This window comes from Sprattus sprattus, assembly GCF_963457725.1.
Source record: "Sprattus sprattus genome assembly, chromosome: 13".
In the NCBI taxonomy this organism is placed as follows: domain Eukaryota; kingdom Metazoa; phylum Chordata; class Actinopteri; order Clupeiformes; family Clupeidae; genus Sprattus; species Sprattus sprattus.
Genome location: NC_137911.1, coordinates 20,342,871 through 20,355,392, shown reverse-complemented (window position 1 = coordinate 20,355,392; position 12,522 = coordinate 20,342,871). Strand labels below are relative to the sequence as shown.

General features: G+C 40.4%; 1 protein-coding gene across 1 annotated transcript; it reads right to left on the bottom strand.

Annotated features, from left to right (window-relative positions):
* Positions 1-9,270: 9,270 nt before the first annotated feature.
* On the bottom strand, positions 9,271-10,752 carry kcns3a (potassium voltage-gated channel, delayed-rectifier, subfamily S, member 3a; the record flags this gene model as incomplete). The annotated part of the gene is made up of 1 exon (XM_080850366.1): positions 9,271-10,752. The coding sequence occupies one exon, from the start codon at positions 10,750-10,752 to the stop codon at positions 9,271-9,273; it is 1,482 nt and encodes a 493-aa protein (XP_080706492.1).
* Positions 10,753-12,522: the final 1,770 nt, after the last annotated feature.

Sequence of the window (12,522 nt, the reverse complement as noted above, 5' to 3'; positions counted from 1 at the left end):
ATCATCATGAATCATCCCATCCATTTCTATGGCCTAAAATGACAGGTACTCCACCCATGATGAAGCCATTACATCACCCAAGGGTAAAGCAAATCACCACACTGACAGAAACAAAATATTTGTCATGAAAATATCTTCTGTCATTTTAGATTTCACTTGATACTGTATGTAGTCGTACATTTTATCAAGGCTTTAGCATACGTATGTTTGCTGTCATTTGAATACTTCGGTATTTCAACATGAGCTCCTTCCACAATGTTGTGCTTGTGCCACATTTAATTGAACACAATAGTAATAGTAAAGATAGTAGCAATAACAATAAGTAACAATAATAATCACATTTCATAATGATCATTGTTTCTAGGGAGAAACTCCACCCATATCAGGCCTGCAACACACCCAGTTCTGGATAATACATATCAATATGGATACGGAATAATATGGAAATCATTTTATGTATTGATCATATGCAAATTGTAACGTCTCCAAAGGACAATCCATTTCTACATGGGACTCTGTAGTGGTTTAAAATGGCAAACACATTTCCACTCATATGCTTCCCATACACATAATGAAATCCTATATCTATAAGCCCAGAGGACGGCGGCACAGAAACAAGTGGGACACTCCAGTGTTCTTTGCTCTGTGTCTTTACTGTATGGCATAGCCTGCCATAAAGCTCTAAAAGCATGAGGTTGGCGGTTCGGAAAAGGAATCAATACTCAAAATGCAAGGTTTCTTGTTGTATTGTCTTTCAGCTACAGAATCAAATCCTAACAATTTCAGGAATGCAAGTTAGCAAAACATAGAGACAAACCACATATACATTGTCTCAGATTCATGCTGAGCGCCTAATACACTGATGCGGTTTTGTGATGAATAATTACAATTTAAATCCTCAAAGTTTGGGCCAAACTCCTTTTCCTTGCATTGTTAAAGTGGCCTCTATTTTTGAACAATGTCAACCCTGTATTTATGAATTACTGATCGTGAGATTTTGTCCCTCACCTAACTGAGATCAAATCTGTAGAGGTGATCCTGTAATGCCTTAAATGCATATAAAAGCAGGAACTTCTACCATCCTTACTTGGGCTTAAACCCTGATATGGTATTAATTTCTATGTCCTAGTTTCTCAGGCACACACACAGATAGACCCCAGGTGGTGCTCAAGCTCCTGACTTAGTTTTAAAGCCTGCTGTCACCATGCCGACAACTATATTTGGTTGTGTGGTTCTCATTTTGCGAGACCAACGAGCCTCTGCTTTTCCCCCTTTGACTTTCCTTGACAACAACTGCAGTAAACACACACAAATCAACACTCACTAGTGACGCCCAGGTAATGTCACTGTGACCTAAGCATTGACATTGTTAGCCACTGTTGTGTACTTAAACCGCTATAAAAGCATCTCGATGCAGCCTGTGTGAGCCAAGTAGCCTAACTAGATGATAGACCTCAATGAAAATGAGTCATCTCCACTAGTGACTTTGTCAGGTAACATATGAATGCATAACAAGTAATAAATATGGATAACATGGTTAATAGTCTATGATGCAATAAAATATTTGGATGTCAATGTTAGCCTTTATTTTATATAAAACTTCATTTTACCATGAATAACTGTTAGTGAGTGTGGTGCCCTTTTTAGCTTGAGCACCCGCTCACCAGAAGGCTATGTCTGTGCATGGCCAATCAGGTCGTCTGAAAATCATCCCGTAGGTACAGAGATTACACAGTAATCGACTGTACCCTGAGGACGCTGAGCCTACAGTTAGTTGTCGCGTCATGAACCATGGATATAATTTTAAAGAAATGGCTTAGCCCCAGGATAAGTTAACAACTCATAATAAACACATGGTTGAGGAAGGCTCACACGCATATATTCTCATAGCCTATGTTGAATTCTATACCATGCTTCAGTAGTTCTATGTGTTTTTTCTCTCTCGCCGCCTTTAATATGTCCTGTTACACAGTAGTTGTATCACAATTACAATCTATTCTGCATGCCCTGAATCATAATGACTTATTTTGTTTAAGAGAGTGAGAAAGCAAACACTGTCAGCTCTCCTTGCACAAAGACGGAGAAACACGACGCTAAGCTACCTGTTTTGGAGGCTGAATGTAAAATAAATTGATTGTGGTGCAGAGGGTGAGGATAACCTATGGCAATGAGCCTTTCAGGAATGATCGTGACGGTGATATTTAGCTACCTATACAACTTTTAGCGCTGCAGTCAGTGACCTTCTCCTTCTTCAGTTTTGAACAATGACAGTCCACAGTTCTATTCACTCACAGTGAATGTTCTGACCCACTGATTTATTAAACATCCACATGTTACACACTGGTTTGCGAAAAGCTGCACAATTTGCTTGCCTGACTCAAATCTTATATGATCTCTCATCAAATTAGTATCTTCTTTTTGCAATTTGCACAGAAAATAAACCACAGCCTCTTTTTCTACCCATATTTGCTGTTGGAATGACAAAAGGCACAAAAGTAATTTTCATGTGACAAACATAATCAGTTGTTTTTCTCTTCCATGGTCACCTCTAATACGTCTGAATGAGACCATCAATCCTTCAGATCTCATTTCTACTTCGAAAAGCATACAATTTTCTAACATCTCTGTCATGAAATAGCCCCCCTCTGCAAGCACACTATTTCCACCCACACAGGTGCAAGCAACCCAATGTCACACTTGTAGTAGCTTAGTCCTGAGACCTTTGGTTGTTATCTCTCCAAAAATGTTGCAGTGCACGCCTCATCAAACATTGATTACCCTTTCTCTAGGACATCACTTGTTTGTCTTTCAAGCCCATCTGATTGGTATCTCAAGCTTTGCTGACACAGTAAATCTTTCTGATCTTATCTGACCAATCCGTTTTCTTCCTCTCTGATTATCACCATCCTCGCTGAGTTTCTTTGAACTCTTTGTCTGGGGTGACCTGCTCCAAAATCATGAGAAATGAATACAGTTTTAGTCTTTAATCTGACTCAGGATGCCAGTGAAATAAAAAAAGTGAGAGGTGTAAGTAGGTGGTTAAGTGTGACTTTAATTCAAAAGAACACTGAATTAGAGTGATATACTCTGCCGTTTCTGTCATGCACTTGTTCAATGTCAGCATGAATCCAGTCCAAAGATTGTTATCACTCCCATTTTAAACTCCATTCAACTGAGAGGAGAAGACAAGGGCATTATTATGGCAAAAAAAAGTACAACCATCCAGTTCACAGAGGAACGTCCCGGCAGTAATACTTTCAACCATCCTGCCGAGTGAGCCAAAAGGAAAAAAAGACAGACTTTAGAAACGTTGAACTCGGCATTAAGGCCAGAGTATCATTTAGACCATTTTAAAGATCTCATAAAAGTGCACTAAGATGGGGCATGAGCTTTGCCAAATGAGTCAACTAGAATTTACTGTATAACCAACAAATAAGACATTGAGCCAAAGTACATTTCTTTAGCAGTACTTTTATAAATCCTTCAGAGAGAGACTTAATAAAATAAGTGGACTATACGTCTAACTTACTCAGTAGTTCCTTTGGTAACTAAATGGCTGTCTGTAGGGACCTGAATGTACCAACAGAGATTATGTCACAGTAAATCTGTTATGGTATAGTCCAACTCTCCACACTCTGCTCCAGTTCAAGAGCGTCAGCGCTGGGTGGGCATCAGGAAATCTATGTGTCTTTCCATTAGAACACAACAAAGAAGAGCCAGGCCGTAAAGATGGGAATCAATATGAACCATTTGACTACGAAGTTTAAAAATAGCATATAAACAGGTTAGGTAAAGAGATGCGTCTTTGAAAACAAATGTGCAGGACATCTCTGTTGAATTTGATTGAATGTTAGTGAATCTGCATCATTGTGTGCTTACCTCTTTGTTTTTGGGCATAGATAAGCAGATTGAATCATATAGTGAATTCATAAAGGGCCGAGGTGGATATCTGTGAGACCAAATAATAATATGATGATATATATATCTGTGAGAAAAAATCAATCAACCAAAGAGCAGCATCAGCAACAAAAAAAAAAACCTTATGTTGAATAACATGTGCAGTTCATTATACACAAAAAAAAATGTTCTGGGCCCATTTTGTCAGTCATAAACGTAGTTAAGGAAGGTCAAACTGGATGCTGTTCTGTGGTGAAGTAGCTTCTGAACTGTCTCCATGTTCTGTCACATAATCAATCACACAAGAGGGGTTTTATGTGTTCAGCTGAAGCATTTCACCCTGATTGTCCATTTGGATTCAACCCTTTGGGCAGATCAGAAGTGGATGTCACCTCTTGACATCAGCAATCTGCAAAAATATTGTGAAAGCCTTCTATAAATAGCCACCTCTTTTCAACAAAGGTGCATCATCATTTTGAGAAAAAAAACAAATGAAGGCTCCTTGAAAAGGGGGTTCAACAGACAAAAACAATATTTCAGGTCAATCATCTCGATAATCTAACATTTCAGAAGCTTCATTCATATATATTGTGTGTAGATGAAAAAGACTACTGGGACAGCTGAAAGGAGTGCAGTGCCCGTGTGCATGTAACAGATGTTATGAATTGGGGGGGGGGGGGGAGGGGGGGTAGAGAATTACACATCTACCACAAACATTTCCTCAGACTGTAACTAAAAACATCTTGCTAATAGAGTAACGACTGCAACAGGCTCCTCTGATACCGATACTACTTTCTATCACGCCTCAACACTCAAACAACAAAGACTACCTCACTGGGATGTGAGTGAGCAAACTGATGTGAGAAACGTACCCAATTACCAACACTTCCTTTTACCCCTTTCACAGTGTCATCTCAGCTGAAAGGAGTGCAGTGCCCGTGTGCTGACTTCAAATCCAAACTCTATTCTCAACTCAGTGCCAGTCTCGGTTTCCAATTTCCACTCTGAAAACCTTTGACAGATAGCTTCAACCTGAGGTTTTCTAGACCTAAGAGTGTTGTTGAGAGTGTTCACATGATGAAGAGGGATGTTGGGCAGCAAGAAATAGATGGCTTTGACAGTTAAAGTGTGAATGACGATATTGCCATGCTGCTGCAACATGTAAACCATGGTCAAAGAGTTGGGAGGTACTTAAAAAAAATATTTTCCACACAGGTTTCAATCTCAGTTTAAATATTACAGCTGTAAGCCATCAAGCCATTCTGGGCATCCATCATTTCATATTTACTTCACTAAACTGGCACAATTGAACAAAAACGGATGAATAAAACCACACAAACGTATTAAAGAAAATAATAAAAATGTGGTCATCTATCAAGACCACCTTTAGAGTTTGTATCCCACACCTTGTGTATCTTTAGGCATCGAATGTATAGTTCACAAGGTGAAAAGTTTTATGGAAAACATTAGAAAACAAAAACATACAGAGGTGGGTTATGCCTGGATGGTTGCTGCCAGTCCTCCATCTCCGTGTGAGAGGAAATCAAACAGCGTTAACTGGCGCACTGCTTAGGAATCCCAAACACTTCCAGAGGAGACATAATCAATGACCAGTGCAAGTTTGGGAGAGATAGAGAGGAACACATGAACACATCTAAGTGCTCACCTATGTTAGCTTTGTTGATTCGATTTGCTTCAAAACTGTCTTCATTTTTCTGAGCTGTGCTAACAAACTGGAAACTTTTACACAAAAAAACGATGTGTTTAACACAGATTTTCTCAAAAGACACAATAATCATCAGTATAGTATAAGTATAAATTTTTTTTTGCATCATTTATCTGCATTTTATTTTTACAAATCAGGGCATAGAGCAAACCTCTACGGTGTACTGGTACCGAATGTGCCATAAAACTGAATCTATCTTAAGGTGACTGAAGCCTTTGACAGATGTGTCTTATTTTCTGGATGAATGAGAAGGTAAGCCACACCTCTGGATTGATGGACACTTCACAGGCACTTTACCTGAACAGCTGCGCTGAAATGTCAGTGCTATATAAATATATGGGTGATGTTAGTCTCACAGGCAGGTGATCATTTTACTCAACTGCTGTGAATAAATAAAGAATGCAACCTGCTTATGCAGGGGGAATAATGTTTGACTGTATGGCGGTATGAAACCTGAAAGGATGAATGTCAGCAATTTCAGCAAACTAACCATTTGGCAACTTGCTCCGGGAATACAAATACATCAAGAGTTTAGAATGAATGTGACACTCCTCCAGGAAGCTACATCCAAATCCTATCAGAAAGGTTAAGCAATTATAAATGATGCGAATGACTGTTAATATTTTTTATTTCTCACTTTTAATGTAGACAGAGCCTTTGCGTGTAGTCGCAGTTACGTATCTCTTATTTGAGTCTAGAGAGAGGTGTATTTTGTTTATTTGCTGTTGGCTTTAATTGAGTGTCAGTGGCGGTTCTAGACCATTTTTACTAGGGGGGCCAAGGAGGGGCCAGGGTTTAACCAGGGGGGCACATAAAAAAACCGCAACAAATGATATTTAAACTTATATTACTTTAAAAACATATAAACATGTATAACTTAACTTAACATTATAAGAATGAGTGCAGGTGCAAGAGAGGTAGGGTCATAAAAAATTAAAATGAAAAATATAAAAAAAAATATAAAAATTAATACTATTTATTATATGCTGCTAATACTATCCTATTTATGTTAACTGCTTTTATTTGTATTCCATTGCAACTTTAAACAAGTCAAAGGAGCTTGTTGTTTTCATGTAGCCCTGGCAACTAACCGGCATGAATAATATGCACATGAAATTAAACTTGTTGAACTCACCTCAACATGTCTTTTACAGTCATTAAACCCACCACGGGCAATGCTGAAATCACTGTTACAGATAGAACAGCGTGCAAGACTGTAATTGTGGTTCACTTTTATAAGACAGGGGTACGGTACACCTTTGTATAGTCTGTTGTAAAATGTCTTAAAATTTCTTTTTTGGGGGCACTCTCCCTGTGCCATGGTTCCCCTGGCCTGTTCCTATACACTGAACTGATTAATTTTATTATTGATTAATTCGGTCGGGAGAAGAGATAAAAGCCCGCCCACACTGAAAATTGATTGGTTGACTTGAGGCACACACGCACACTGCCTCACACACGCACACTGCCTCACACACGCACAGTCTCTAGGTCCCTCTCTGTCGTGAGCGCACTACCCAGATGCTAACGCGGTTTGGATCACGTTTGTCTCGTGTGCGCGGTCTTGCTCGCTCTCTCTAGATTCCGGGAGATTTTGAGTAATTTGCGGGTATCAGGGAGTCGTTATCAATATGCGGGAGACTCTCGGAACTTCAGGGAGACTTGGGATGTCTGTGTATACACATAACATCTGTGAACGTAAACAGGCATAGGATATTTCCATCTTTTGGTTCTTGAAAAAAATCTTCTCTGCCTTCATATGGCAGAAAAATCACCAGCTCAGCCGGTAGACAGTTGTATATCATCACTATGGTTACAACTACAGGCACAGGCAGACTACCAGCTCCTCTTAAGACCCAGCGATCCATTAATGATAGGGAGCGAGCTAAACATTTAAATCGTAGCTCCTCTCTCCAACAAGCACCACACATGTCAAACTACAGTGCGCCGTTTTAATGTACCCGTGTAGAACGTTGCGTCGCATTAGTACCGCTTTTGGCGCTCGGTGTAAAATCATAATACATTCATATTTTGTTTTATTTGGTCAGCACGGGGTGGCCGCAGGGGTGGCAAGGGCCATGTCTACGGGGGCACGGGCCACCCCAGGCCTCCCTGTAGAACCGCCACTGTGAGTGTACATGTGCCGTGTTATAAAATTTGCATGTGCGCTGTAAATCCTGTTGAGGTACAGGTGAATTTAGTTATTGTGCTGTTGAAAAAAAAACGTCATTCCATTTAAGTAGTGTTTTGCAAGCGGACAAATTTTGTGTGTGCGCGCAAAGGGGGGGTTGTCATAGAGTCAAACACAAAGACACTGAGGAGTTGTAATTGCTCTAAACCTTCAGACACCATCAGCAGATTCAGCAGCTCTAGTACTGCGCTGATAGGGCACTCCTCAACCCCAGCACGTGCAACCCCCGCTCCTCCTCTCATCGATCGAATGTACATATCTCAATGTGCGCTAGAAATGCTTCTGCCTGCGATGCTGTGGGAAATCAAATAAACAGCAAGTGCATTAGGCAGAGAGCAGAGCAGAGAGGGGGGTGATGGGGGGAAGCATCTCCCACTCCACCTTTACTGATACACCCTACCACCATGACATCAACACAGTAAGCAAATTACACTCACTTTATGTTATAATGAAATGTTCAGAAACCTTTTCTGGTTGATTATCTGAATTATGGTAGTTCTGAGACAAAAGATGTAATGTATTATATGCATTAGTAAAATGTATTGTAAATGGAAGTACGTTTTTATGTCATGAGCATTATATGATTATTGATTAAAAGGCTGCTCACTTATCATTGAGATTGCATCAGATTGCAATATCAGGTAATAGTTTTATCAATATTAGTTTAGGACCAGTCTATAATTCAACGGTTACACTTTCTCTCTTGTGATAATGTTTAGGATGCACTTTTGTGGACTTCCGTTACAGGCTGAAATGGCATCAATTAATGTGAGCATTATAACGTTATCTGATTCTGTTGATTTTGAAGTTTTTATTTAAATCAATGAAAATGCAAAAATAGCTGCATTCCTTAGACTTGGTTTTGAGATTGAACATCATTGTGCAATCTATTCTAGGTTGAGAAGTTTGAATGAATCCTTTTTACCCAAACAGAATGCAGTACTAACAAACAGTGAACCATACCAAAAAGACAATTAGCTAAATCCGCACATGATACAGATAGCACTTTATTCAATCAATATGCCCATTCTTTCCTCAGCCTTAACACATGCACTCATCGATTACAAAGACGAAGGTAAAGAAGAATGCAGTAACATGCCATTACATGTCAAACATCTGATGTATTTTTCTAAGAAACATTTCCTTCCCAAATTGATTACCTTCCAAGCATTAATGAAAGAGCAGAGCAGACCATAAGATCTTTGCTTACAGCAATAAAACTGTTTCCTGACCTGACAACAGTGACCTATATATAACCGGTGCTGCAAAGCAGCAGGTGATGATGAGTCTGTGTTAAGATGGCTCTTTGACCGTGTTGCCAGTGCTGCCCAAAGGGCACAGAATACTGAGAGAACAATGCTTTTGCCCTGAGTTGCTGAAAGTGCTTTGTGTTTATTTTATCTCTTTTCTCTGTTCCCCCTGGTGTAGAGGGCTGTCTTCTCTCAGTGTTGTACACTCATACCACAGGGTGAACTGTCTCTACGTCTGGAATGCTGGATGCATCTGTGGCGTCACCGCCACTGCCAATACTACTTCTAGAGGACAGGCCGGCGATAAAGGAGTGCATATTTTGTGAGTAGAGGTTATTAACATGGAAGTGCAGCAGGCTAGGGTCAGAACCCTTAATCTCACTTTTGTCTTGGTTGGCATCCAGTGCCTTCTGTCTCTGATAGTAGAGTGAAAACTTATTAAAGATGATGGTTATGGGAAGGGCAACCACAAGAAGACCACATATGATACAAAGCGTGGCGATCACCTTCCCAGCAAGCGTGACAGGATATGTGTCTCCATAGCCCACTGTGGTCATGGTAATAGTTGCCCACCACCAACCAATTGGAATACTCTGCAGCTCTGATTCTTCATCCTCCCTCTCCACAAAGTAGATCAGTACAGAGAAGATGGAGATGCCCACAGAAAGGAAAAGCAGCAGCAGGCCCACCTCGTTGTAGCTGTGACGCAAGGTGGCGCCGAGAGAACGCAGACCCACGGAGTGGCGTGCCAGCTTAAGGATACGGAAAATGCGCATGAGCCGCAGGACCTGCACCACCTTTCCCATATTTTCAAGCTCCTCATTTTCTTCCTCCACTGGGTCAAAGGCCAGCGTAGCAAAGTATGGAATGATGGAGACAAAGTCGATGATGTTGAGTGTGTTGCAGGAGAACTTGCGCAGGCTTGGGGTCACCACCATGCGAATAATGAACTCAAAGGAAAAGCAGATGATGCACACTGTCTCAAAAACAGCCAGCACTGGATCTTCAATCGCCTTATCATTGGCATCCACCTGCTGGAACTCAGGCATACTGTGCACACACATGGCAACAATAGAGGTGAGCACCACACTCAGGGAGGCAACAGCAATGACCTTAGAAGAATTAGAGTACCCGGGGTTCTCCAGACGCAGCCAGATGTACTTTCGCCACTCAGAGCACCAGGTGCCCTCAAACTTCTCCACGTCCTTGTCAAAAGCAGACAGCTCCTCCATGGAGGAGTCACAGCTGCCTTGCATCTGATTTTGCTGCTGATCATCACTTCCCCGGTCCCAGTCCCCTGACTCAACACACTCCTTTTGCTCCTGAAACTTGTTGCTACAGCAGGAGTCCAGGTGCAGTTCTTTGATCCCCCAGTATTCCAGCTCCTGGCTGAAGGAGAAGACACACAGCTCTTCCATCAGGTGAATCTTCCCTGTGTTGTAGAAGTTGAGGACGTAGAGGAAGAAGCGCGGGTTGCGGTCGAAGTAGTACTCGTGCTCGGCTACGCCGTAGTCGTCGCACAGCTCCAAGATGGCCGCTTCAGAGTGGCAGAAAAGAAGACGTCCGAGGCGGGTGTGGGGAAAGCAGAGGAGAAGGCTACGTGACACCTTGTGCTTGTAGCCACCAACATTTAAGTTGATGAAGCCATCTTCTGGGCCCCATCTGTGAAGAATCTGCCCATACACCATGCTGAGTCTTGGTACCAACGAGTGGAGGAGGGATGGTTGGAATAAATTATGCTGCTTGATATTCAGGTACCATTACCTATAACAGAAGAGCATTATTAAGTTCCTTGATACTTTTATGATCAGTTAAAAGGGCAATAAAGCTGTACTTCATTCATCCAAGGCATTTATAAAAACAAGGAATCGTTCATTCCTTCAACCTGAGTGGATTAATTGAATGCCTTTTTGATTACAAAAATGTTGACAGCAATACAGATGAACAAAAACATTAAAACTCTTTATTTAATTATTGGTTTGATTGTCTTAAGATCAATTTCTGAAGTTACAATCATAAAAGCAATCTGTATAGCAAGGATAAACACCCTTGAATTATTTAAACACAGTTGAGCATATACTGTCTATTGATTTCTCTATCAAAATGAATATGCAAATGGACACTTTACTTAATATATGTAATATATGAACACTTTTCTTAATATGAAGCAAGAAAGAGCAAACAGATAATAAATCAGGTAATTTATTTTCAATATTTACCAGTGAAGATTATAAGAATAGGCTACATTGCTGAAAAATTAACAAAAGCTCTTCAGGTAAATGACACGTTGAAGTAAAAAAAAAAAATGTATATTCATTTCTCTTTATCATTAGAACAGCTGTGCAGCTAATTACCAAGGTAAAAGTATGGAAAAAAGTTGTCAGCAATAGAGAAAACTAAATACACACCGTTTGTTCGCTGTCGTCACTTCACCGAATGTAGTTTCCATTTTTTGTGATTCTCCTGCTTGGACAGATAATGGCACTGGTCCAGTCGCGAAGGATTTGTCTTCTCCATGTCCCGCAGCAAACTGTCCTGCTCGAGATGCTGGAAGTGCTTTTAGTGAGGAAGAGCGCGTGTTGCGGACTTGCCCATAGGCATTGGCTTTGCGTCACTGCTTAGTGGCCATTGGCATACGCGCTCGCTTTCGGCCCTTATAAAGAATACAGAAAAGAAAGTTCGTCTGGTGTGCGCTGCGGAGAGAAAATAGTTCGCAGACGAGGAGGTAAACAGACATGGTGCATTTGCAGAATTCCACCTCGTATTGTGCAACAGAATTAATGGAATTTATTTATGTAGCCTATAAATGGAAACTTAAGACCATTCATAAACTGCAAAATAAACAATAGCCTATATGTTTATTACATCTTTACATCAGCTTTTCTGCGTGGTCTCAGTAAGCTATTGGTAGGCAATCCTTTTGTGATTGCTGCACTATCCTCACGCTTATCTAAAAATCGATTTAACTTTACTTTGTCAACGTTGCTAGTAAAAAAGCAATGTAAAAGTCTAGTGTGGGCTGTGTAGGATGTAGAGGAAATATAACAATTTGCATTGATTTTACATTACTGTAACTGGCAGATGTTTATATTATACTTATTATACTGAATAATGCGAGGCAATGAGCCTATCTGCATCGAAAATATGTTTTAAGCTATTATATTGAAGCAACTTCAGTGTCTTTTCCCTTTCACGTCCAATTGAAGCGAGTCAAGCACAATCTACTCTGATCTCATACCGCCCTCTAGGGGCTCTCTTAACCTATACCATTCAATTAATTTAGGTCTTCATGAAGTGGGCATACTCATTCTGGCAGGTTAGTTCACATTAGTTAACTCATTACTCGTCAGACAGACGAGCAACGAATCCGGGTGACTTTGTGATTATCATTATTTATTTATTTGACCTTTGAATGATGTTTATAATAGAATAGATTTATTAATTAGGGGGGTATTCCA